The sequence below is a fragment of the Balaenoptera physalus genome, assembly GCF_965194825.1.
Source record: "Balaenoptera physalus genome assembly, chromosome: 20".
NCBI classification, from domain to species: Eukaryota; Metazoa; Chordata; class Mammalia; order Artiodactyla; family Balaenopteridae; genus Balaenoptera; species Balaenoptera physalus.
The window spans coordinates 53699200-53723544 of NC_138901.1; the positions used below are offsets into that span (position 1 = coordinate 53699200).

Genomic DNA, 24345 nt, shown 5'->3' on the forward strand with positions numbered 1-24345 from the left:
CACTTAAGGAACTAAATTAATGCCTTGTTTCCCAAACATCAGTCAGTGTATTCCACACTACTTTCAAACTTCTGGCCACACCCAAGGCCGATTGTTTATGGAATCTGATTATTTTTTCTTTAAATCAATTCATTTAAACATTTAAAAATGCCTACTATAGCTGAAGTAAAATATTGGTGAAATAACAAGTTTGAGGGTTAGTTATATTTTTTTATCTAATACACACTGAAATAAACATTTAATTATCAAAATAAAAAATGTTTCCATACCTCCTAAAATCCTCTTGCACACCAGCAACATTTGCATTCCTCACTTTGGGAATCACAGATCTGAAGATTGGTCCAAACATCTCATTTTCAGTGGGGGCAGTGAGGCCCAGAGGGGTGAATTCACTTATCCGAGGTCTAGTTTTTCAGTCAGTGGGAAGGTCAGTCTGGTCAAAGGAGGGAAGAAAGAAAATAAAGGAAACTTGAGATCTCTAGGCTGCCCCTGGCCAAAGTCTTATCAGTCTTATCACTTTTGGAGAGAGGCCCTACCCTGTCATCTCACCAGAATCCAGGTATCAGTTTATAGTTACCTTGGCAGAACCATTTTAAGACCTGGGTCTTAGATATTCTTATTTTTGGAGGTCCTGATCCGTATCCTATCACATATATTACAATGTGCGCACACTGGCACGTATTAATTTCAATTTAGCTATTTTCTTCTTCTTGTGTTTTGAAGTCAATGAATTTTTCAAGCTTCAACCGTTTTGGCAGGCCCTTACAAAGTTCACAACCCCTAGGGTTACAGCCTGCCACGCCTAATGGATGAAGTGGCTCTGGATGTGGTAAAGGAATCTGATCAAAGAAGACACACTAAGGAGCAATGTAATTACTTTAGCCCTTTCTCCTGGTATCTTTAAAGGGTAATGTGGACAGGCCACTGACAACTAAATGAATGAGTTTCCAGTGGCAAAATCTTTGCTGTTCTGAGAGACCGGTGGGGGCAGTGCCACTGCAGGTAGGCTAAGTGCCATGTGACTGGCAAGATGTTCTCACTCTGTGCCTCAGTTTCCTTATTAAGTAAAACAAACGGATTAGACTACATTGATGATTTTCAAAATATATTTCAAAAAGGAGGGCAAAATCAAGACTTTATTGGACATATAAAAACTAAAAGAATTCATCACCAGCAAAGCTGCACTAGAAGCAATGATTAAGGAAGTCCTTTAAGCAGAAGGAACATGCTACCAGATGGAAACCTGGATCTATACAAAGGAGTGGAGAGCATCAAAACTGCTAACTATGTGAGTAGAGCTTTTAAAAGTTATCACTTAAAATTCTTCAAAAGACAATCAACTGAATATTTAAAATAGATAACCAACAAGGACCTACTGTAAAAAAATTAAAAAAAGAAAGACAATCGACTGTTTAAAGCAAATATGCTAACAATGTACTGTGGGATTTGTAACATGTATAAGTAAAATGTATGACAACAATAGCAAATAAGTCAAGAAAAACAGAAGCATACTCTTGTAAGATTCTTATACTATGGGTCAAGGAGTATAATATCATGTTAAGGTAGAATATGAAAAGTCAAAAAATGTATATATAAACCCTCATGAAACTACTAAAATGAAAAGAGTGAATAAGCCCACAAAGGAGATAAAATGGAATAATTAAAAGTACTAAATTAGTCTTTAAAAAAAAAGGAAAAAAGGGAACAAAGACCAGAGAGAACAAATATAAAACAAACAGCTAGATGGTAGATTTAAACCCAGCCACATCAATAATTACAGAAAATATAAATTGTCTAAACTTCCCAAGTAAAAGGCAGAAATTACTAGGATTAAAAAAAAAAACCAACCAAGATCCAACTATAATACTAACGACAAATCTACTTTAAATAAAAAGACACAAATAGGTTGGAAAAAGATGCACCATCTTAACGATAATCAAAAGAAAGCTAGGGCAGCTATATTAGTATCAAATAGATAGATTTCAGAGCAAAGAACATTACCAGGGATAAGGTTATTTCACAATGATAAAGGGGCCAATTTATCAAGAAGTCATGATGATGCTAAATGTTTCTGCACTTAATAACAGAGCTTCAAAATAATAATGTTTTTGGAGTCTCACAGGAATGAGTGCTCTGTAGAATTCCGTATAAATGTTACTTCTGTCTCTCGTCCTTTTCTATTTTTAGTATGATCCACTATGCTCATTGTAAATTAAATTTAAGGACACTAGACCTACCTTCATTTGGCTATCAAAAGAAACCATCCTAGGAGGCAGTCAAGAGTGGTTGCTAGCACCTCTGCTCCTGGCCAAATTACTTTTGGCTTCTATGGACTTCAGTTTTTCCATTTGTACCATGAAGATCAACCGTTTGGAAAAAAAGTTTTTAAACGGCGAACGGTTTCTCCAGCCTAACAGCTTGTGGAACCCCCTAGAGGCTGGGTCAAGTACCAGCTATGCTGGGATGGGAGCAGCGGTAAGAAGGGAGGAACCGGAATCCTGGGAGATCTAGATGGGCCCTTGACCCAAATACCTTGCTGGTTGGGCTCCTGATTCTTTCCATGGCTCATGTGATCTGGGGAAAGAGTGTTCTAGTAACAGAATTCTTTCAAGTATTTTCAACACAGCTGACAGAAAATACATATGCTGAACTTTGTAAGCTGCCCTCAGCTTACATATAAATGAATGGATTATGAGAATGACAGGTGCTGACAGGTACCTAGTTTTTCCAAACTAACCTGGCTGGCAACAACTGAAGGCAGGTCACGGCTACTACCTAGATCAGTAAGTCTAACGGATTAGTAGATGGAGCCATGCGACGCCTTCTTGGCTGGGAATAGAGGGACAGCACGGCTCTTCGTTCTTCATTGCACACACGTTGGGCTAGCGATTGTATACCATGTCACAGATACAAAAGCACCCGTGCTCCTTTGGAGCTTCCAAGACAAAGTGGGAAGGACGATGACACACAGTATGGGTAGCACACACTTAACAATACGCAGCAGGTACCTTAAAAATTATGACAGATATAAGCTCCTTTAACATACAGGATCATTTTAAAGCTGTGGAATCTGATATACAGTATATATGACAAGTATCTTGTCACATCCTTTTTTTTCATGTCTCGTCTTTTTTGACACTTTCTTGCTCTGTGTATATCCCTTTGGATTTCAGTTTGGAAATATGAGTAAATGAAACTGGGAGGAAGAAACCTAGGTAAAAACCCTTCTTATGAAACAAGTGTAACAAAAAGAAAGAGCTACCAGAATCCTATATCCTTCCAAGAGAATCAATCATCTAGAAACCAAGTCTTTGGCTTTTTCACAGTAACCTTCCAACCATTTTTCCAGGTATGACTAAGAAGGGGGTTAGGAGCACCTAATGCAGAAAGGTCTAGAAGGCTATACACCAAGTTGCTGACATGAATTATTTCCAGAGGATGGAAATGGAAACGGACAAATTACTAAATTTTTCTTTACACATCTTGAATTATTTAATTTGTTACATTAAGCACCTATCGCTTTTGTAATAAAAACATTGATAAGGAACACTGTTAAAGAAAAGTAACTACTTTGTTCACTCAAAAAACACTTGAGAGTGTATATAATGCAAGCAGTCTGTCACATTAAAAAGAATGAGTAAGCTCACCGAAGACTAAAATTCCGAAGTCTAACTGTTAGTCTACAGCAGAAGTTTTATGAGGCAGAAGCATTAGGGTAGCCTCTGGGGGTTTCTAACGTTCCCCTGGGAGGCCCAGTGCACTCCCGTGATTAAATGAGGTAACGTGGTACTGACTGAGCACAGTGCCTGCCAGCAGCGAGTACCCTACCTCACAAGGAGGCCCCACAAAATCAAGGTCTTTACATCTTGCCAGATGGGACCGCCTTTCCTCCTGGGATAAATATCACACATGGTTGAAAGCAGGGATGTAAGGTCTCCTCGAAAAGCCACATATCTCTCCCCTCCGACAGTTCCTGCCCTGACATTTGACAGAGACCACTACCTCTAAGCCTTTTCCCATAGCAAACCTGTCGTGAAGTGGGGTGCTTCCCCCAATGGACCATGCTCTAGCTTTCCAAGCTGCTAGAATCTTCAGTTTTTCACTGTTGGTACTATAGACATTTTGGGCCAAGCGATTCTTTGTCGTCGGGGATGGGGTGGCGGGACGGCCCTGCGCGTCGTAGGACGTGTAGTGGCATTCCCTGCTCTCCACCCACTAGACGCCTGTGGCATCCGACCCCCACAGCTGTGACAACAATGCCTCCACACATTGCTAAGTGTCCCCTGCGGGGAAAACTGCCACCAGTCGAGAACCACTGTTATACATCAGTTCAGTTGTTCAGCCATCCCGTGAAAGCCTGGGACACTGATATCCATGCAACAACCTCCAAAACACCCCCCCCCCACAAAACCCCCGAAAAAGTTTAACTTCTGAACCTTTAAGAACCCTCTTCCCAGGAGCAGTGTAACGTTGCCAGTGAAAGTCAAGTTTTCAGAAGCATTTGTCTCACATTTTAGTGCAAACTTTCTCCCTTATTGGTGGTTACCAAAGGGCTACAGGCAAGGACAAGTTAGGTCACGCCAGACCCTGCGGGGGTGAGAGGCGGGAGAGGTGTTTAGCCAGCTGGTGCTCCCTGATGAACAAGAGCTCTAATCCATTCATGGGCATAAAATGAGCGAGACAGACCGGCAGATGATGGTCACTCAGTTCCCCGGCTTTAAATACCATCTATGGACTGACGACCCTACTCATGGCAGCCAGCCGCTTGCAGTCAACTCCATTTGGGTATTTGATAGGCATCTGAAACTCAATACGGCCAAAATGGAACTGATTTTTCCTCCTAAACCGATTCTCCCCTAGTATTTCTCAGCCTAGTAAATGGCACCACCATACACCAAACTGCTCAAGTCAAAACTTAGAAGTCATCCTTGATTCTTCTATTTCTCTTTCCCTCACCTTCCATATCCATCAGTCATGTCAGCTCCGCTTCCAGAACATCCCTAATCTGCGCTCTTTTCTCTAGTTCCACTTCTGCCACCCTAGTATGAGCCACTATCATCTCTTACTGGACCACGCTATTAGCTTCCTAACTAGTTCCTGTTTCCTCTCTGGTCCCCTACACATCAGGGTTTCTCAACCTCACACTATTGACATTTTGGACTAAGTGTGTTAGTCCAAACGTAGTTCCCTTTGCTTGGGGGAGGAGGGCTGTCTTGGGCACTGGTCTCCACTCACTAGATGCCAGTAGCAACTGCCCCCCCCCCCATTGTGACAAACTAAAAAAAGTCTTTAGACATTGCCAACTGTCCCTTGGGGGATAAAAATCACCCCTGAGAACCACTGTCCTAATCCTACACACAGGAACCAGGATATTTTTTAAATGTAAAATGCATCATGTCACTGCCCTGCTGAAAACCCTCCAGCGTCTTCCCATTGACCTTAGAATAAAACCCAAGCTCCTTATTGTGGCTTTCAAGACCCTCTATGAACTGGCCACTGCCTGCTTCTCTAACATCCTCTCTTCCATACGATGCTCTCCCTCCCTAAGCTCCAGCCACACTGGTCTTCTTTCTGCTCCTTGAACAGCCCAAGCTTGCTCCCCTTCACCCCTTGGACTTGGCTGATTCCACTACCTAAAATGCACTCTCCCCAGACCTTTGCATGACTCATTGTTCACTATACAAGTCCCAGATCAAATGCTGCCTAATCAGCAAGGCCTTCCCTGACCATCCCACCTAAAGAACCCCCTTACATTCTCTATTACATTACCTGTTTATTTCCTTCATAGTGCTAATCACAATAGAAAACTTTCTATTGTCATCTGTTGTCTGCCTTTTCACTAGAGTGTAAGCTCCCCAAGAGCCAGGACCCTGTTTGCCTTGTTCACTGCTACAGCCCAAATGCTAAAATAACACCTGGCACAGAGTAGGTGCTCAATAAATATTCCTCCCCTGTACCTCCTCAAATCACAGGTCAGGTTTCCTTTCTAAGATTATTCTTGACTGTTGATGTAGTTTCACTTTGAACTACATTTGACCTATGTTAAAATGTGTATGGCTCGGGCTACCATGCACAAGGGCTTGGCATAAAGAAAATAACAATTTTGAAACATAAACACAGGCCAACTAATTAATTAAGGAAAGTCTGTTCCTTGCCCCTCAGGTTTGCTGCAGGCATATAATCATTCCACTGGTCATGACTTCAGTTTGCTCTGTCCCTAAATTTGAAGCAGCAAAGGTCGTTCAGGGGCTAAGAATCCAAAACTCACCTGCCTCAGAGGTTCAAACAGCCTCTTTGTCCATCATCTCAATATATACAATATCTAAGCCCGAAAACTTTTTGTGCTGCCTTCAAGTTAAAATAGTTTACTGGGTGAAAGGCAGGAAAGGATGGTCCAGGGAGCAGCAGTGTCAATGAATGTTGGCTGAGTCCCGAAACCGCAACTTGGCTCTTTCTTAAATTGATTTGTGGTCGGTTTCCAGGAAACCAAAGATGATCGGTCCACCTGGCAGCAGGCTGGCTGCGAACTGGAGGCAATTCTGCCCTGGCCAAGGGCCATGGCCCTCTCGTGACCCCGAGGAAGGAAGCATTTCATCGGGCCTTTTGGACATTTTGGCGAGCGGCCGGCTGCTCCCGCCGCGGCGGGCTCTCCACGCGGTGCAGAGACGTCTCCACCCGCAGAGACGAGGCCCTGACGCGGCGGGAGGCCGTCTCCGTGCGCTGCGAGGCGGTTTCCACGTGCTGGTATGACACCTCGAAGACGCGAGGGAGCCGTTTCCCAGAGAGGGAGACGGAGCGCCCCTAGCTGCGGCGCTGCGTAGTCTCCACCTGCCGGGAAGACCTCCGCACCTGACGGGAGGACGTCTCCACGCGGTGGGACGAGGTCTCCACGCGGACCGTCGCCGCCTCCTCGTAGCGGGCGGACTCCGCCCAGGGCGGAGAGGGCTTTCCCCCAAGGGGTGAGGCCATCTTACAGGGGTAACGGAGCCAAGCAGGCCTCGCGAGGCCCCATTGCCCCACGCTCCTCGACGGATTACGTCACACGGTGAGGAGTGACATCACATGGCACTGTGACGCAGGCACAGCGGTACCCGAGGGTCCCACGACACAGGGACGTGCAGGAACAGTGGTCCTGGCGGGGGCTGGTAACGGCCCCTCTGAAACCCTGGGTTAGGCCCCGCGATAGGTCAGCCCCCGCATCGCCCCCTAGCCTGTCAGGAGCCCGCGCGGGGGGAGGCGGGGCCGGGCCGGGCCGGGCCGGGGCGGGCCTGGGATGGGCGGAGCCGCCCGCCCCCGCGCGAGTCTCTGCCCGCCTCCCGCATCCCACACTGCACCGCGGCAGGAAGGGGGAGCCGCGGCTTCCGGCACCTCCCCCGCCACTCCCGGCGTTCGCGGTGTCGGCCAGCTGGCTGCATAGCTTCTTTACTGGTGATGGCAGCACCCGTCGCTATGGAGACAGGTGAGTGGCGCTCCGAGCCGTGCGTTTTGGCAAATAGAACTATCCTGGGCCCAGACACCTGCTCCCGCTTCCCCGGGTTCGCCTTCCAGGCCTAACTCCCCGCAAGGTGATTGTTCGGACTGGGAGGGGCTAGGGCTCTTCTAGCGTCTGGAAGGGCGAAGGTAGTTTGGCCTTTTCAGAGTTTGTTTTGTTGGTATATCCTTTCTCCTCACTTGTTATTCAGACACCGACCCCACCGGCTTCCGGCGAGGCTAAAGGAGAGATTTTGGATCATAAACCGCTTCCTCGATTTGTTTTCTGGGTCTTAAATGAGCTTGCATAAGTTTAAAATATCGTCGACAAACTCGTGTATTATTTTGCCACTGACGCGTCTCACCGAAGCACGCGTTCCCTGATCTTGCGTACTCGCCGTGGTCTCTTTCAGCTTGCATTCTGAACTTTTCTTGATAGGTTTAGCGTTTGCTTTATTTTTGCTTAGCTTAATAACTTAACAACTTCTAACGCATTATTAAAATAAGGCAAGGCACAGTTACCGCAACTTACCGCAACAGTGGTCAATGTTAAAATGTTAAAATCCCAACATAGTGGCTCACGAGTGATAAACGTTCTGCCCCGTGTGTGATTCTGTTTTCTTTGATAACTTGTCTTTAACATTAGAGAATTCATTCATTCCTGATTAAACATTCCTTTTAATCAGGGCTTTGCTTTCCTTAGACTTCTAAGGAAGGTTTTTCTCCTCCCTCGCCCAGTTTAGGAAAACATTCACATGCCCTTCTTTATGTAGAAACGTATCTCATCATTAGTCAGGTTTCTTTACTGCTGTTTTCTTTCTACAAATCAGTATTGTATATGGTGACGTTTATTTTGGATGATTTTTGCTATCTTCTCTCCTAGATGATGCTGGAAATCGACTTCGGTTTCAGTTGGAGTTGGAATTTGTGCAGTGTTTAGCCAACCCAAATTACCTTAATTGTAAGTTGTTGAGCACCTCATTGAATTGAGTAGCTATTTATAATTTCTGATAGAAGAGTTGCAATTCATAGTTCCAATTCATAGTTGGCCCTTTGTATCCTCGGATTCAGCTGCAGTTGGTTGAATCTTCCCATTCGGAGGGTGACAATACTGTCATTGTCATTGCGCTATGTTATTTTATATGAGACTTGAGCATCTGTGGGTTTTGGTGTCTGTGGGGTCTCTTAGAACCAGTCCCCTGTGGATTTGAGGGATGACTTTAGTATCTACTTTTGTACATTCTCAATTGAACAGAATTATCGCTACATTTATATTGGTATATATATAATTGAGCAAACTGGGACTTCTGTCGTGAATTCAACGAGTGTTGGTGGTGGGGATGTTATGTAAGTAAATTCTTTACTTTTATGTTAGGAGTCACAAATCAGTAGTCCAAGGATTGATTTGCTCTACAGGTGTATTTTTTTTTTTTTATGCCTTTCAGTTCTTGCCCAAAGAGGTTACTTCAAAGACAAAGCTTTTGTTAATTATCTTAAGTACTTGCTTTACTGGAAAGAACCAGAATATGCCAAGTATCTAAAGTAAGTTTAATTTTTATAGTCCTAAATATGTGTGTACTTTATTATACTCCAAAGCACTGATATTTAATAGACTTCTTAGTTTCACATTGGAAAAAATATATTTTGAATCTCTGCACTTCTTTTAGTTGTCTCCATTTTAACACGAGACACACTGATCTCTAACTTTACTTGGATTATTTCAGTAATATACTCACCAGTATCCCTGCTTTCTCCCCGCCATCCCCCACCCCCAGGCCAAACAAAGCAGAACCATTTTCTACACAGAAGCCAACTTGGTATCTTAAAAATATAAATCAAAGCATTCCATTAGAACTCTTCAGTTGCTTCTCATTGCATGCAGAAGAAAATCTAATCTCTTTTCTTGAGCTAAAGACCTATATAATCTAGCCCTGTCTTGTCTGACCTTATCTTATACCACTCACTCCATCTCACTGGATTTCTGACCCCAAGGAACCCACAGTCTATATATGGAATGACATAGCCATAGCCTGAACGTGAAAGACCATAGAAAGGGGTACTTACTTGTAAGGAAGGTTTTCTAGAGGAAGTAGCCTTACCCGAGTCTTAGTAGCTGCTTATTTTATTTTATATATTTTACATAATAAATATATGTATTTATTATTTAAGTTGTGCAATAGATGCTTTCGTTTTAAGGCTTATGAATTGCAAGGAGCATACTATAATCACGAACTTATACCTTTTTTTTTTTTTTTAATTCTGCTAATTTGCAGTAGTGCTATAGCTTACATTTAAAAAAAAAAAATATTTATTGATTTATTTGGCTGCGCCAGGTCTTAGTTGCGGCATGCGGGATCTAGTTCCCTGACCAGGGATTGAACCCGGGCCCCGTGCATTGGGAGCGCGGAGTCTTAACCACTGGACTGCCAGGGAAGTCCCTGAACGTATTCCTTTTTAATGGTAAAAAATAAACCGTGAATTCCCACCTGTGCTTTGTCTTAACTAGGTAGTCAAAAAGCAATGGTGAAACTTTTAGTCTTTTTTTTTCCTAAACAAATACAAGTTTGAGAGGAAAATGTTTCAAACTTGTACTCCCACTTTTCTGATCTGTGTCTTATAACAAGGAGGATGTGCGAAGCCCACATCCTCCTGTAGCTTGCAGGACCCTTGGCACCCTTACTGGCCCTTTATAAAGAACCACTTATTCATTTAATAATGCAGAGAAAAGACTTTTTTTATTAGATGGCAACATGTTATATGTATGTAGACTTAGAGACTCAGTGTTGGACAATGAGCCCTAGACACCATCAAGTTCAGTTTCACCCACAACATTGCTGAGATGGTCATCTACATGCTGGCTGGAGGTTTCCAGTGAGCACATACTACTCCATTCAGGGGCAACCAATTCCATTGTTAGCTAGATGCTAGAAAGTTCTTCCTTGTATTATAATATGATATACCTCCATGTAACTTCAACCCATGTTGAGTTTTATCCCTGAATTAATCCAGAACCAATCTATGCCCTCTTGAGGAACAGCCATTCAGATATTTAAATTCAAGAGAGGTTGCAAATTAACCCCCATTTCATTTCTGCAAGGTTTTCGTTTAATAATTGCCAACATTTGAAGATTAGAAAGTTTCATATTTTAATCCAGATTTCCAGCTACTCTTTAAAATTCTGGAAGATCTGGTAACCCCAGGTCTTTGTTCTCCCAGGTCAACCACTGGCTAGAGCAGAGGAGCAGCTGCCTCTTCTAGACAGTTTCCACTATTTTACTAATAGCCACGACTTGCAACTATAATTTATCTCTTACATCTTTTTTTCTCACCTACCTTCAGCCGTTTCTCATGTGCCCACCTTTGGATATTTTGCACTTATGCCTTATGTTTTTCAGCCAAGAGCTAAACACAGGCCTTCAGATGTCAGGGTACGGTGGACCAAATAGCTTTTTTTTCTTCATATGGACATTATACTTCTATTTGTTCAACTTAAGTTTACATTACCTTTTTTGTGGGGGCAGGGAATGAGGGGGCAAGGATTCATATTGTTGACTTGCTGGGAGCTTTATGTCAACTAAAATCTTTCAGTTCTTATTTTCATCAATGCTATTAGTTTAGTTCTCCATTTATTTCTTATTTATTTTTAAAAAATCTAATTGCAAAACTTTCCTTTTGTACCTCTTCTATTTCATCTTGTTGGTTAATGCTATAATTGTAGCCTATTAACATATTTATAATTCCTTATTTTGTCATATAATGTATTCTGAGCATTGTCTCTACAAGTCTGATAAATGGTCGCTGTGTGTCTAAGTTCCAGTTACTGACTAAATGCTACTTGAAGACCATTCTCTTGGTCGTCACATTAACTTATTTTACAGTTGAAGAAACTAAACCTTAAGGGAGTTTAAGTACTTTGTTTGAGGCTACCCAGCTGGAGAATGGCAGAGCTGGTTTCAAACCTAGGTCTTTTTAACTACCAACAATGTCCTCATGAAAAGGAAATAGCCAGGTTAGGTGTGAGTAGGGCTTTCCAGGCTTAGCTGCTGACAATTACAAGCAACTATGTATCTTTGGAGTATAGGAAGCAAATGTGTAATAAGGACAACGTGGTGTAGGGCCCTGCTACTCAATGTGGTCCTCAGACCAGCAACATTGGTATCACTTGGGAGCTTGTTAGAAATGCAGTCCTCAGGCTCCACCCCAGACTTCCTGAATCAGAGTCTGCATTTTAAGAAGTGATTCATGTGTGCATTAAAATTTGAGAGGCACTGCTGTAGTGTACTGTCCCCAGACTTTAGTCATTTGTATACCACTTGTACAATTTTGGCTCTATCTGTGTACCCCCTGTAAGACTTACTGTTTTTTAATTGACTCATTTAAATTTTATGTCTTTTCTATTTGAAATAGTTTTACTTAAAAACAAATGGAAAAACAGTAAGAAGAATTCCTGTATATTCTTCCCCCAGATATTCTAAATGCAAACCTCTTACATAATCACAGTACAGTGATCAGAATCAGAACGTTAACATTGATATATCATCTGATCTTGTTCTCTAACCAGCAGACCTCATTCACATTTTGCCAGCTGTCTCACTAATGTCCTGTGTCTGGGGCAGTGTCCAGTCTAGGCTCAGATGCTGCATTTTGTTGTCATGTCTTAGTCTCCATTAATCTGAGTTCATCAGTCTTCTTTTTTTTTTTTCCCCCGTAAGTGTGACACAGAAGTGATCTTATATCCTTCTTTGTATATCAGGAGTCATAGGATGTCAATTTGTCCCTCTACGGGTGATATTAATTTTGACCACTTGGTTGAGGTGGTGGCTGCCACTTTTCTCTGTATCAAGTTACTATTTTTCCTTTTGTATTTAATATGTATTTTGTGAGGGAATACTTTGAGACTATGTAAATATCGTTTCATATTTCATTCTTTTACCTAACTTTAGCATCTATGGAAGATACTTGCTTGAAACAGTTTTTACTGTGGTGATTTTCTAATTTCATCATTCTTTATTCATTTATTAGTTGGTATTCAGTTGTAAGGAAGGAACATTTCCTTGTTCCTGATTTATTTATTCATTTAGAAAAGTTACATCAACATGGACTCTTGGATTCTTTATCTTGTGGGTTATAATTATGTATCTTCTTGATCCCAGATATAGCCAGTGGGAGCCCCTTCACATTGGCTCCTGAGTACTTTTGACATATCCCTATAATTTTTTGAGCATTTTTCTTTCTGACACTACATAATATTCCAGGCTCATCTTGTACTTTCCCTCTGTTAGCCTTAGAATCAGCCATGTCTCCAACCAACCTTGGATAATTCTATATAAAACCCATGATCTGGGCACTCAGTGTGCGCATTGGCGTCATTGCTTCTAGGCCCTCTCAACACACAAAGCTAGAAATTGTGTGTGTATATAAATACCTATTTCTATATCTGTGTGTGTATGTACATATATATATATATATTCAAAGCCATGAGTTCATACTGTTTTCAATTCCAACTCAGTAACAGGATTCATTCTAGCCTTCCCCCTTCCTTATCTGAAACTCTTTTTCTGAGAGCCAGAAATTTGGCTTTCTATCTACAGCATATTTACTTACGTATTTGCTCAACCTTAGAGTATATGTACTTAATTTCAGAATTGTTATATCCCTATGGAAAACTAGAATACAGTATTTGTGCTTAGTTCTTTCTGAGATTGACTCAGTTTTAAAATAAAAGTTGTCTTATCATTGTTTATGGAAAACCAGTAGGTATTAATTAAACACACAATTAATTACTAAAATAAAAAGTGTTCGTGTTCCTCATCTTGGAAACCACCAGAAAAGAATAGCATGCTTTGTCCCCCAATGTTGACTCCCTTTACCAGTTACTGTGTGGTCTTAGGCAAGTTATTTAATCTTTCTGAACTTAAGTTTTCTCACTTTTGAAAATTTTGCTGACTTTTGATGCATAAGCAGGAAAAAAAAGAACTGTACTACCAAAGTATACTAAATTAATGTTACAGAAATGGTAGGCTGCAAGATCGTTTTTAGGTGAGTAACTGAACTAGAGCGTGGTATTATCACGTTATGTCGATCACTAACTTACAGACTTAACCCCAGGTACCCTCAGTGTTTACACATGTTAGAACTGCTCCAGTATGAACACTTCCGTAAGGAGCTGGTGAATGCTCAGTGTGCGAAATTTATTGACGAGCAGCAAATTCTGCACTGGCAGCACTATTCTCGGAAGCGCATGCGCCTCCAGCAAGCCCTGGCGGAGCAGCAGCAGCACAACAACGCATCGGGAAAGTGAACGGCTGGATCCGGACCAGGCTCTTAAGACATGTACCTATTGCTTTTGTGCAGTGACGACAAAAAAAGACTCTTCCTGTGTACCTTTATCGTGGTAGCACCGAGAACCGTTAGTGTGCTATTTAATTGAACTAACTTTTTCTTGTTAATAGATGATTTCTGTTAAACCAGAATTGTTCTACTTTGATTTCCCTGTGGATTTGTAAGCTTTTATTAGTATTTAACACAGTCAGCTGAGTAAGAATCGAAATGTTAGGTGTTTCAGACCAATTTAAGGCAGTGGGGGGCGAGGGAAGGGGAGGGCCACCGAATATCCCAAACTCTAAGCCGAGCTCTGTTTTCATGTACAGTGGGGCCTGGGACAAGTCTGTCTCCTGGAACCTTGCTGTCCCTCAGATCAGCTATCCTGCCCCCTTCATCTACAGAGTGAGAGGTGTGGAGTAAGTGACCTCTTTACATCAGACAGCAGGAACCGCATAAAGGTTCTTAAATTCTGCAGGGCAGGAGACATACCTGTATCACCAGTTGCTTTGCAAGTGAGGTTTAAGGAAGAATCTTTGGTATGTCACTGACCTGGTAATGGCAGGGAGAAGATTGGTGGTTAACTACTAATTGGACTCTTGACCTTAAGACTAGAACAAAGGTGAGGAGCCTCGAACACTTGTGCTCATTTGGGAAAGCTGACCTTTATTTGGCAGATACCACAAACCAGGCACAATGTTAAGTGCTTAGTTGCATTCTCATTTTATCCTCAGAACGATCCATGTTCATAAAGGAGGAAACTGAGGTTTAGACAGGTTAATGGTTACACAGCTAGTAAGTGATAATCAGTGAGACTGACTCACAGGCTGGAGTCCTTCCCATCACGAGGTTATATGGTCTCTGACCTCTCTGCCACCCGCCTCATCCCAAGTAGTGAGGCATATTCAGACAGCTGTAACAAAACTGCCAGCATTAAGCAGAGGCTGGATTAGATTTGCTGTGCTTCCCTTCAGTGGTTAGGTTAAGTTCTACATTCTAAAGCCAAAGAAGGTGTTTTAGGAATAACAGTTCTTTGTAAATTCGTGGAATTTAAGGTAAAAGATCCTAACTCCTTTAGAGATTTGGAAGCTGTCTACTGCACTATTAGGGGCTTTTAGGTATTTCTGTCATCTCCAATAATAGCTTCCTTTGTGCTATTACTGCCACTCCTGAAGACTTATTTTACCTATGGTAGCTTAAAAATACCCATATATTAAAGCAAATTGAGGGTTCATGAGCATTTTAATAGCACTCTCTATTGTTTAGACATGTACCAATTTTTTTACATCATCATTTATTTATTTACTTATTGCTAACATGAATTCAAAGCAAGTATGCACATTCTTTTATACTAGAGCAAATCAGGAAGTAAAGACACAATTGCCATCATCAAATCTTAATCTTCAGAGAACAACATCTCCACGAGGTTGGCCTGAAGACACTCAGATTCTACCAGTTTTTGAGGCTGTAAGAGAACAACAGTCATATCTTAACCCACAGCTACAAAAATGTTATTAGGAGGGGAATGAGTTGTTCTACCTTGAATGACACAAGTCTTGGAACAGAGAAATTATGCTATTCAGAAACTATTAACTAGTTGTAACAAGCTTTATGAAATAGTTAAGATATTTACCTTAAGGCGAGTCATTAAAATACTTGGCTCCGTGGACTAAAACAGGAGACAGGAAGCCCAGCGTCAGCCCTTCCCTTTAACTCTGTAATTTAGGATCCCAGGGCCATGACTAAACTAGAGGACATGCCCTTTCTTTTCATCCAGAATTATGGATTAAGTCGAAAACAACTACTGATGCCACTGTTTTAAGGAATTGTATGTTAACCAGCTTTCTTCAACAGTGCTTACAGAATTTAAAAATAAGAATGGCTTTTAAAAGGCATGAAAAAAACCCTAATATTTGCATTATTAATGACTTATTGGGATAGGCCATAGGGATGGACAGCCATGTGTATTTTGAATACATTCTGAAGAGCAATGTGATACTTGGGATGAAATGTCAAGATCTTTTCAAATTTGAATCCAGAACAAGTTAAGAGTTTTGATAGGGTGAACTGTATCCCCAACACAGTTAAAGAAAGATACTCACTGTTCCATATTTAAGTAGTGTAGGCACTGCAGTTAATTTCAACTTTTTCCTGAAGTCATTATTTGGATCTTTCCAACTATTTCAGAAGGAGAAAGTGATCATGAAAAACATTTACTTGGTTTCTTACATTCTGCTTGGTATTTGATACATTCCCACTTTCAGTCTTTCAGTAAACACTGTTTTCGTTGTAAACATTTTAAAAACCTTGACGTCTACGACATATATTCTCCTGTGCAAAGTTTTCATTGAAGTGAATATATACTAAGATATAAAATAAATATAAAGACAATTAAGTTCTTAACTAACATCAGGCCAAATTATTGAATTACCCTTACCTAATACAAATGGCTGAACATTCGAATTTTTAATTCGTATTTAATATCTTCTAGTTGCTTGACTTATCCGACTGTACCTTAGAACTCGGAACCTGAATCACAAGACCCTTCCCGCCTAAATTTGCAAGAGTCTAGTGCATGTCTGGGAAATAGAGTACACATTGCCACTTACTAAGGTTTTTCTCCTACTTGGCAGTAGATGAACACACATCCTTCACCAACATGCTTCAGCCCCTCTCGGACGACCGGTTCAGCTTTTTAAAAAGTTGATAGAAATAATTACCATCTTTACAATCAGGCACTGATGAACAGCGTCCCTCTCCCCTCCCCTCCTCTCCCCTCAGTCTTGGTAAGTACTCAGACTTTATCCTGCAGTTAACTGAGGAGATTAACAGAAGTCACGTGTTTTTTTCTGATTTTTGAGAGCCACTTTAAGGGTAAGGACCCACTCTCAGTCCTGATTTGTCCCCAGGCCACAGCGCCCAGAACAATGAGAGACAAATATTTGCTGACTTATCATAAGGAGACCAATTCACGTCTCCTGTAAGACACTAATCACATTGGGGAAGTGAAAAGTTCTAATGGACTAGATTCCAAGATTACCCGGGTCGAATGGTCGAAGAGCACTCTTGGCGGGGCGGGAAGGACTTAATCGCAGGAGTCGGGAACAGGGTAGGAAAAGGCAAGATGAGAGCTCAGACCGCCCTGCGGGACTCCGGGAGCAAGACTCCCTCCGCTTCCTCTCCACCCCACTCTCTGGCCATAGCCTCGGCCTTCCTGCCACTTCCTCTGGGCTGCAGCCCCCGAATCCCGGCCTCACCCTGCACGCAGTCGGGGCACCAGCTTTTGCCTTCGGCGTCCTTAGAACCAGAAAAGTAGGCGAAAATAGTCTTGCCACTGTGCTGCTCCACCGCCTGCGTGAACTCCTCGTAGCCGTACACGCTTACCTCTTCGTAGCGGGCCATCGGGAAAGCGTGCCTCGGAAAGCTAGAGGTATCTTGGGTTCGGCCGCCGCGGGGAGGAGCTCCATGCGGGGTGGGGCGAAGCTATTTCCGGGTGGGCGGGGAGCTGGGCAGGGCTTGAGGGAGCCAGCCTGGCTCTGAAGTGCTACGGGAGCCTCTGACGGCCAGAACTCCTCCGCACCGTCATTCTGTTCTCTTCTCAGGTCTCTCAGTGCTGGCTGCACCCCGAAACCCCGGCTTCTGCCCCTGTCTGGTCCCGGCCCCAGCCCCATTGCAGTGGCTGCAAAACCTGCCGCCACGCAGCCCCTGAACCCTTAGGTGGCTCCGGAGCCTTAACGGCTCCCAAGCCGCCCTGCGCCCGTTGCCATGGCGACTGGGCGAGCGGCCGGAAGCGAGGCCTAGTTGCGGCCCCCAGCCCGCTTTCTGGTAGGCGCGCCGCGCCCCAGACCAGGTGGGCTCTGGCCGGAGCTGGGGGGATTGTGGGAAGCCGCGTTAGGAGTCATGGATCTGCGGGAGAGGAGACTTTGACCGAGCTTAGATCGTGCCGCTCGTCGGGCCTAATTACCTTTTCTCCTGCCGAGGCTTTAGTGGGGCCCCGGGACCGGGGGGCGGGCGTCCGGGACTGGGCGGGGGTAGGGGGCTGGGAGGGAGAAAGGCTCCGAGGGCTGGAGCTGAGTGTGTGAGTGCGTGCGTGGAGCCGCCCTGGGAGCCGGTGCTGAGACAGAAAGTGCCCCGGGGCTGCGCTGGGAAGGCGGGAGTCGTCCTGGAGCGATGAGTGGGGCGGCTGGCCCAGGGGTCTTGCCGGGGCTGCGCGGGGGCGAGCTAGCGGCGGAGACGCCGGGCCGCTGCGTGGGGCCCAGCAGGTCCGGGCGCGGAGTCCGGCGGCCGTGGGAGAAGAGACGGGGTGCAGGGACGTCCCGAGGCCGTGGAGGGAGGCGCCGGGCGAGGTCCTCGGTTCGGGGGACGCGCTGTGTGAGTGCGGAAAGGCTGCAGGACTGTCGGCGGCCATGGGGGAGAAGACCTGCAGCGGGAACAGCCCAGGCCGCCGGGGCGAACGAGGCTGGGGGGACACCTGGCACGGCAGGCTCGATGGAGGCTGCAAGGGACCTTGGGACTGTGTGGGTGAACGGGGCAGTGGGGGAACCCCAGGTGGTGGGGCCTGTCGGCTCTGTGTGGGTGACTGGCACTGGGGAGGAGGAGGAGACGTCTTATAGGAGCCCCCGGGGCTGTGAGAGAAAAGGTTGTCCGGGATCTACGGGGCATGAGAGCATTCTGGAACTGTGGTTGAAGGTGCAGGCTATGAGGGCAGCTTCAGGATGTGGGGAAGGAAGCAGAGTCGAGCTCCATCCCGTGCCTGCAGGAGAAGGGCCGGTTGAAAGGGGGGTTCCTGGACGGGCTTCGTGGGTAGAGACCAGCCGTGGTGGTCTCACCGGACCGTGGGTGAAAGGACAGGCCAGGACAGTCCCCCGGGCCGCAGGAGTAGCCATAGCTCCGGACCTAGGGGCAGGCTGTGAGAGGGCCTCAGGTTTGTGTGGGCAGGGCCAGGCTGTGAGGATGCCACCTGTGGCTGTGCCTGGGACTCTGGAGGCAAGTTCTGGGATTGCCCCACACCAGTGGGGGAGAAGACAAGCCGTGGCGGTGCCTGGGCCCGTGGAGGGGATAGGCTATGGGGTTGCCCTGGGCTCTTGGGGAAAAGGGCCGACTGGGAGGGTTCCCGGGGCCACTGTGGGGTGGCCTGAGGCTGTGGAGGTACCTAGAGCTGTGGAGGGAGAGCCCGGCGGCGGGGCTGCTCCAGATCTGCGGGGGAGGGAGCAGGCAGCGCAGGTGCCTGTCTTTGGGGATACCCCAGGCTTAGGGGGAAGGGGGTGGACCGCAGGGGTGCCCAGAACTGCGCGGGAGGAAACTCCCTTTGTGGGTGCCCCAGCCGCATGGCGGAGGAGACAAGCCATGGAGGAGACAGACGCCGGGCTTCTCCCTGGCCTGTGGGGCACCGGACAGCCCATAGGGGTGCCTTGTGCGATTGGAGCGGGAATGAGATGTCGGGGTGAGCCAGGATTTGGGGAGAGGGGGCAGGCTGTGTGGGTGGAGACAGGCTCTGGGGGCGACTCCGGGTCCCGGGAAGCTGCACAGCCTGCAGAGGTGTCTGGTCCTGATGAGCAGGAGGCAGGTCCTGGGGGCGCTCCAGGCCTGTGGGACATAGGACAGCCTATGGGAGTACCTAGGGCTCTGGGGCCAGAGACAGGCTGTGGGAGTGTCCGGGGTCCGTGGGGAATGGAACAGCCTGTGAGGGTGTCCCAGGCTCCGGTGGTAGCGGGAGCCGTGGGAGAACGGACTAGCGGCGGTGGTGTTACAGGCCTGTGGGCTAGGCAGCAGGCTCTGGGGGTGCCCCCGGCTGATGCAGTGCCGGGGGCTGTCAGGGAGGAGACCTGCGGTGGGAATGTCTTGAGTCTGTGGGAAAGGAGGCGGGCTCTGGGGGGGCCAGAGGCTCCGGTGCCTGCAGCTTTAGGGGGACCCGGGTCTGTGGATCAGGAGGCTGTCTGTGGGGATGCCTCGTGTCTCTGCATGAGAAGACAGGCCGCGGGGCTCTCTGAGGCAGTGGGGTCGCCAGAGGCAGCAGGTGTGACCAAGCACAGGAGTGCTCCAGCAGGGGCGCCCACAGCTGTGTGTACCTCTGGGTCTGGAAGCGTACCTGCCAGCGTGCCTGCCGCTGTGTGGGTGCCTGGCTCTGTGTGTCAGGAAGGCGGCTCCAGGGATGACTTGAACCTGTGGGGAGAGGTTCGTACTGCCAGGATACCCTTGGCTTCAGGGGTACCTATGGCTCCCCAGGAGCTGTGGTCTGTGGGAGAGGATACTGGTTGTGAGGCTTCCCCAGGATCATGGGGAAAGAGACAGAGTGCTAGGGTTCCTGTGGCTGCTGAGGTGCCCACGGCTCCTCGGGTACCTGGTCCCCTGGGGATGGAGACTGGCTCTGGGGGTTTCTCACGCTTGCCAGGGAGGGGACAGACTGCAGGAGTACCTCTGACTGCAGGGGTGTCCACAGCTGCTGTGGCCCCTGGGCCGCTGGTGGGTGATGCCAGCTCTGGGGATGGCTTAGGGGTATGGGGAAGGGGACAGGCGACTGAGGTGCCCACTGCTGTCAGGGCTTCAGGACCTGCGGACGGGGACACTGACTCTGAAGGCGTTGCAGGCCTATGGAGAAGGAGAGCCGACGGAGCCATCCCTGGGGCTGTGAGGGTACCTCTGTCTTTGGGGGTGCTTGCAGCTGTAGGAGTTCCCACGGCGGGGCGCCGGCCTGCCACAGTGTGGGTGACTGGGTCTGCAGGAGAAGAACCCAGTGCGGCTGTCTCCGGCCTCACGACGGGGAGGAGGCCGTCCGCAGAGGGCCCCGGGGCTCCAGGGCGGGAGACAGGAGGTAGAAGTGTCCTGGGGCTGCTGGGGTGGGTGTCTTACACCTGTGGGCATGGGACCAGGTTATGGAGCTGCCCAAGGTCTGCGGGGGAAGAACCGGACTCTGAGAACGTGCCAGGGGTGTCCAGGACAGGCACGGCTGCAGGGGTGAATGAAGCCGAGGAAGTGCCTCCGTTTTCAAGGGAGGAGACAGGCGTTGGCCACTTGAGAGATCATGCACAGCAGGGTGGGAGGAGACAGACTGCAGGAGGGTCTAGAATCAGAGGGAGGGGGAACAATTTGGGAGAAAATTGTGAGGGGGAGGACAGATTGAGGGGTGCATTCCAGTAGTATATATAGGGAACAAGTTGGGGGACCCTGGGGCTCTTTGGGAGGGAACAGGTTGGGGGGAGATTTGTTCTGGGTTATGGATGAAGGCACAGGCCGTAAGGGTGTCTCAGGATTGGGGAGAGAGATACTTCGTGGAGATGCCTCACCGTATATGGGATAACACATTGGGAGGTTTCCGGGCACAATGGGAAAGGGACAGGTTGCAAGGAGAGGGGTGTCCCAGGACTTTGTATAGGGGAACGGTTCGGGGTGGGTGTCCCTGGACTTTGTGTGTGTATATGCTTGTGTGTGTGTGTAGCGTCACTCGAGGTATCCTGGAACTGTGGGGATCACCTGGCTTCTTCCTGTTGGAGAACGGACTGTTAGGCCTTTGGCATCCAGGGGGAAAGTACTGACCACGTACAAGCCGCAGATGCCCAGGCCCCAATTCTGCAGGCTCCTTCATTCTGCGGCTCCGGCCCCTGGGCTGTGGAGATGTCAAGCCAGTTGGGATTGCCTCACTCGGGTGCCTCCTCCCATCTTCGCTTTTGATCATGTCTCTACAGCCTTAGAAATAAGGAATCTTTATACTTCTACAGATGTGTCAGTCTTTAAGCAAATCCAGTCTACAATCCTTGAGTTTATTCAAAAGCTTAAATTAGGGATCTCTTAAAAAAACCTGAATTTCCCAGTTGATTTCCTATGGGATTCTTTGAGAGGACAAGCTCCCCCATGCAGTTAACACTAGTTGGTTTATGGAAGATCTGCTTAATTCGACAAATGTTGAGTTAAATTGTCCACTATGCTCAAAGCACTGTTGTGGGGAATCTCAGAGAAGAGCAAGACAAGGCCCTAACCCTCCAGGAACCTTGTCTAGCTGGGAAGATGAGACAGATACCTGTGAAATAGGTAAATAACGACATGAGCAAGTGTGTGAGTGCAGGGGCAGTAGCGCATATGAGGAGGCATTCAGAACAGGGAGAGGCACTGGTGCGTGTGTAGTTTACCAAACGCTCTCATCTGTTAGACACTGTATGTGAATACAGGGTGGGGGGAGTTTGGGGGAAATTGAAGATGTACAGAGGTCATTTAGCTAGTTAATGGCAGTTCCTGGCGTCAGTCTACGTACTCTGATGCCACAGGTTTACTTAGAGTCATTCAGAGTTATGTCCTTTTGAGCTACCTAGAAGGGTGAAGCGTACTGCTTTTTGGTTAGTAGTTAGGATTTATTAATGTACGCTGTATATCCGTAAAACTTCCTTGTGGGAAAGTGCTTGTTGGCCATAGCAGAGCTCTGTCTTTGGAATAACGTCTTATCGGCAACCTTTGAGATGTGAAATTTGGAATGAAAAGGGCTCAAGAGATAGTCATTAAGCTAGTGTGTCCCCTATTCGCTTGGAAGGTAGAATTTCAAAAGTGTAGGTGCTTTAGTAAGTGGAAGAAACTATCATATACCTGTCCTTAAGCATTCACTCTGTAGTATGAGGGGGCTGGGGACTACTAGAATATTGTTACATGAGCATGGCATTGTGTTTTACTTATTCTTTCCTTTTGTTTGAATACAGTTGGTCTGAAAGTACTTTCTTTTATTTTAGGCAACGATTTTAGGAGAGAACTGTTGGCTGATGACTGAGCTTTCACTATTGTGCTGCACTTTCTGACGTGATGGGATCAGGCAGACCAGCCTCAGCCTGTGTTCATCTAGCATCTAGTGTCCAACTGGATGGGAGGAGTGACCCCAGGAAACTTCAGACCCAGGTAGTCTCGTTTCATTTCTCTCTTCAGAGTTTTGTTATGAAACATTTCAGACAAAGAAAAGGACAATGAACACGTTTTAAATCACCTTTTAGATTTAACCATTATCACACCTAAGAAAATGGACAAAAAATAATTCCCTAATATTATCTAATAACCAGTCTTCATTCAGCTTCACCCAGTTGTCCCCAAAATGTCTTTTCCCTCAGCACTGTATTTACGCAAATCTTCAAACATACAACAAACAGAATTTTACAGTGAACCTGTAGATTCCATTACTATTTCACGTGTTTGTTCCATTGCATATCTGTCCTTCAGTCCATTCCTCTAGAATCCATTCATCAATCCCTCATACTTTTGGACTCAGATCAAAATAAATTGCAGGGGCTTCCCTGGCGGCACAGTGGATAAGAATCTGCCTGCCAAGGCAGAGGACACGGGTTCAACCCTGGCCTGGGAAGATCCCGCATGCCATGGAGCAACTAAGCCCGTGCGCCACAACTACTGAGCCTGCGCTCTAGAGCCCGCGAGCCACAACTACTGAGCCCACGTGCCACAACTACTGAAGCCCACTGCCTAGAGCCCGTGCTTTGCAACAAGAGAAGCCACCGCAATGAGAAGCCCGCGCACTGCAAAGAAGAGTAGCCCCTGCTCGCCGCAACTACAGAAAGCCCGCGTGCAGCAACGAACGCCCAACACAGCCAAAAATAAATAAATAAAATAAAAATAAAATAAATAAATAAATTGCAGACCCTGAGTACCCTGAGTACTTGAGCATGCGTATCATATACTAGAATTCATTCTTTTTTAAAGATTTTTTTTTGTTTTTGATGTGGATCATTTTTAAATGGTCTTTATTGAATTTGTTACAATATTGCTTCTGTTCTGTGCTTTGGTTTTTTGGCCCGAGGCATGTGGGATCTTAGCTCCCTGACCAGGGATTGAACCCACACCCCCTGCACTGGAAGGCAAAGTCTTAACCACTGGACCGCCAGGGAAGCCCCCTAGAATTCATTCTTTGTTTACCATTTTTTTCTTTTGTTGTACATTTTACATCTGCAACAAATACACTGAAATGTATACATCTTGTCACATTTGCTGAGTTTTGACAAGTGTATACACATGTATAACTCATACCACTATCAGGATACAGATCATTTACATTACCCCAGAAAGTTCTCTCGTGCCCCTTCCTAGTCAGTCCCACCCCAAGCCTCCACAGGCAACCACTATTCTGATTTTTTTTCAACATAGATTAGTTTTCTTTGTTCTAGAACTTCATGTAAGCAGAGTCATATACTATGTACTCTTGTGTAAGGCTTCTTTCACGGGGTATAATGTTTCTGAGATTTGGTGTAATATTTCTGAGATTCATTCACCTTGCTGCATGTATCAGTAATTTGTTACTTTTGAATACTGAGTAGTGTTCCATAGTAAATGTGTACCACTGTTTATTCATTCTCCAGTTGATGGACACCTGGGCTGTTTGGGTCACTATGAATGAAACGGCTATGAACATTCTTGTACAGATCTTTTTGTAAACATGTTTTCATTTCTCTTGGGTAAATACCTGGAAGTAAAATTGCTGGGTCATAGGGTAGGTGTATGTTTAGTTTTTTAACAAACCAACAGACCTTTTTCCAAAGTGGCTGTACCATTTTATTTTCCTACCAGTAATGAATG

At 46.0% G+C, this 24345-nt stretch overlaps 4 protein-coding genes across 14 annotated transcripts in view; 2 read left to right on the forward strand and 2 right to left on the reverse strand.

The window, feature by feature from the left end:
• Window positions 1-6591: 6591 nt before the first annotated feature.
• LOC309651318 (uncharacterized protein C17orf100) lies at window positions 6592-6969 on the reverse strand (the record flags this gene model as incomplete). Its single annotated transcript, XM_082443952.1, is given in 2 exon segments — window positions 6592-6801; window positions 6805-6969. Coding segments are annotated over 2 exon segments (375 nt in total).
• Window positions 6970-7330: 361 nt separating this feature from the next.
• On the forward strand, window positions 7331-13943 carry MED31 (mediator complex subunit 31). Its single transcript, XM_082443951.1, has 4 exons — window positions 7331-7459; window positions 8354-8431; window positions 8916-9012; window positions 13579-13943. Exons 1-4 carry the CDS (start codon window positions 7432-7434, stop codon window positions 13769-13771), a joined length of 396 nt encoding a protein of 131 aa, XP_082300077.1. The 5' UTR covers window positions 7331-7431; the 3' UTR covers window positions 13772-13943.
• KIAA0753 overlaps window positions 7404-24345 on the forward strand; it is a 69952-nt gene continuing 53010 nt past the window's right edge. For 3 of the 11 annotated variants that reach the window (XM_082443838.1, XM_082443836.1, XM_082443837.1), the window contains exons 1-2: window positions 20939-21816; window positions 22503-22665. In XM_082443838.1, coding sequence (XP_082299964.1) covers window positions 22573-22665 — 93 coding nt within the window. In that variant the 5' untranslated portion in view covers window positions 20939-21816; window positions 22503-22572. Of the gene's footprint in view, window positions 7460-8353; window positions 8432-17468; window positions 17642-18026; window positions 18163-20938; window positions 21817-22502; window positions 22666-24345 lie in introns of those variants that run through there. The other 8 variants (XM_082443835.1, XM_082443844.1, XM_082443845.1 and 5 more) reach the window with 6 other exon arrangements.
• TXNDC17 (thioredoxin domain containing 17) lies at window positions 15015-17271 on the reverse strand. Its single transcript, XM_082443953.1, has 4 exons — window positions 17049-17271; window positions 16401-16482; window positions 15894-15969; window positions 15015-15256 (listed from the first exon to the last, which is right to left on the reverse strand). The coding sequence occupies exons 1-4, from the start codon at window positions 17191-17193 to the stop codon at window positions 15188-15190; spliced, it is 372 nt and encodes a 123-aa protein (XP_082300079.1). The 5' UTR covers window positions 17194-17271; the 3' UTR covers window positions 15015-15187.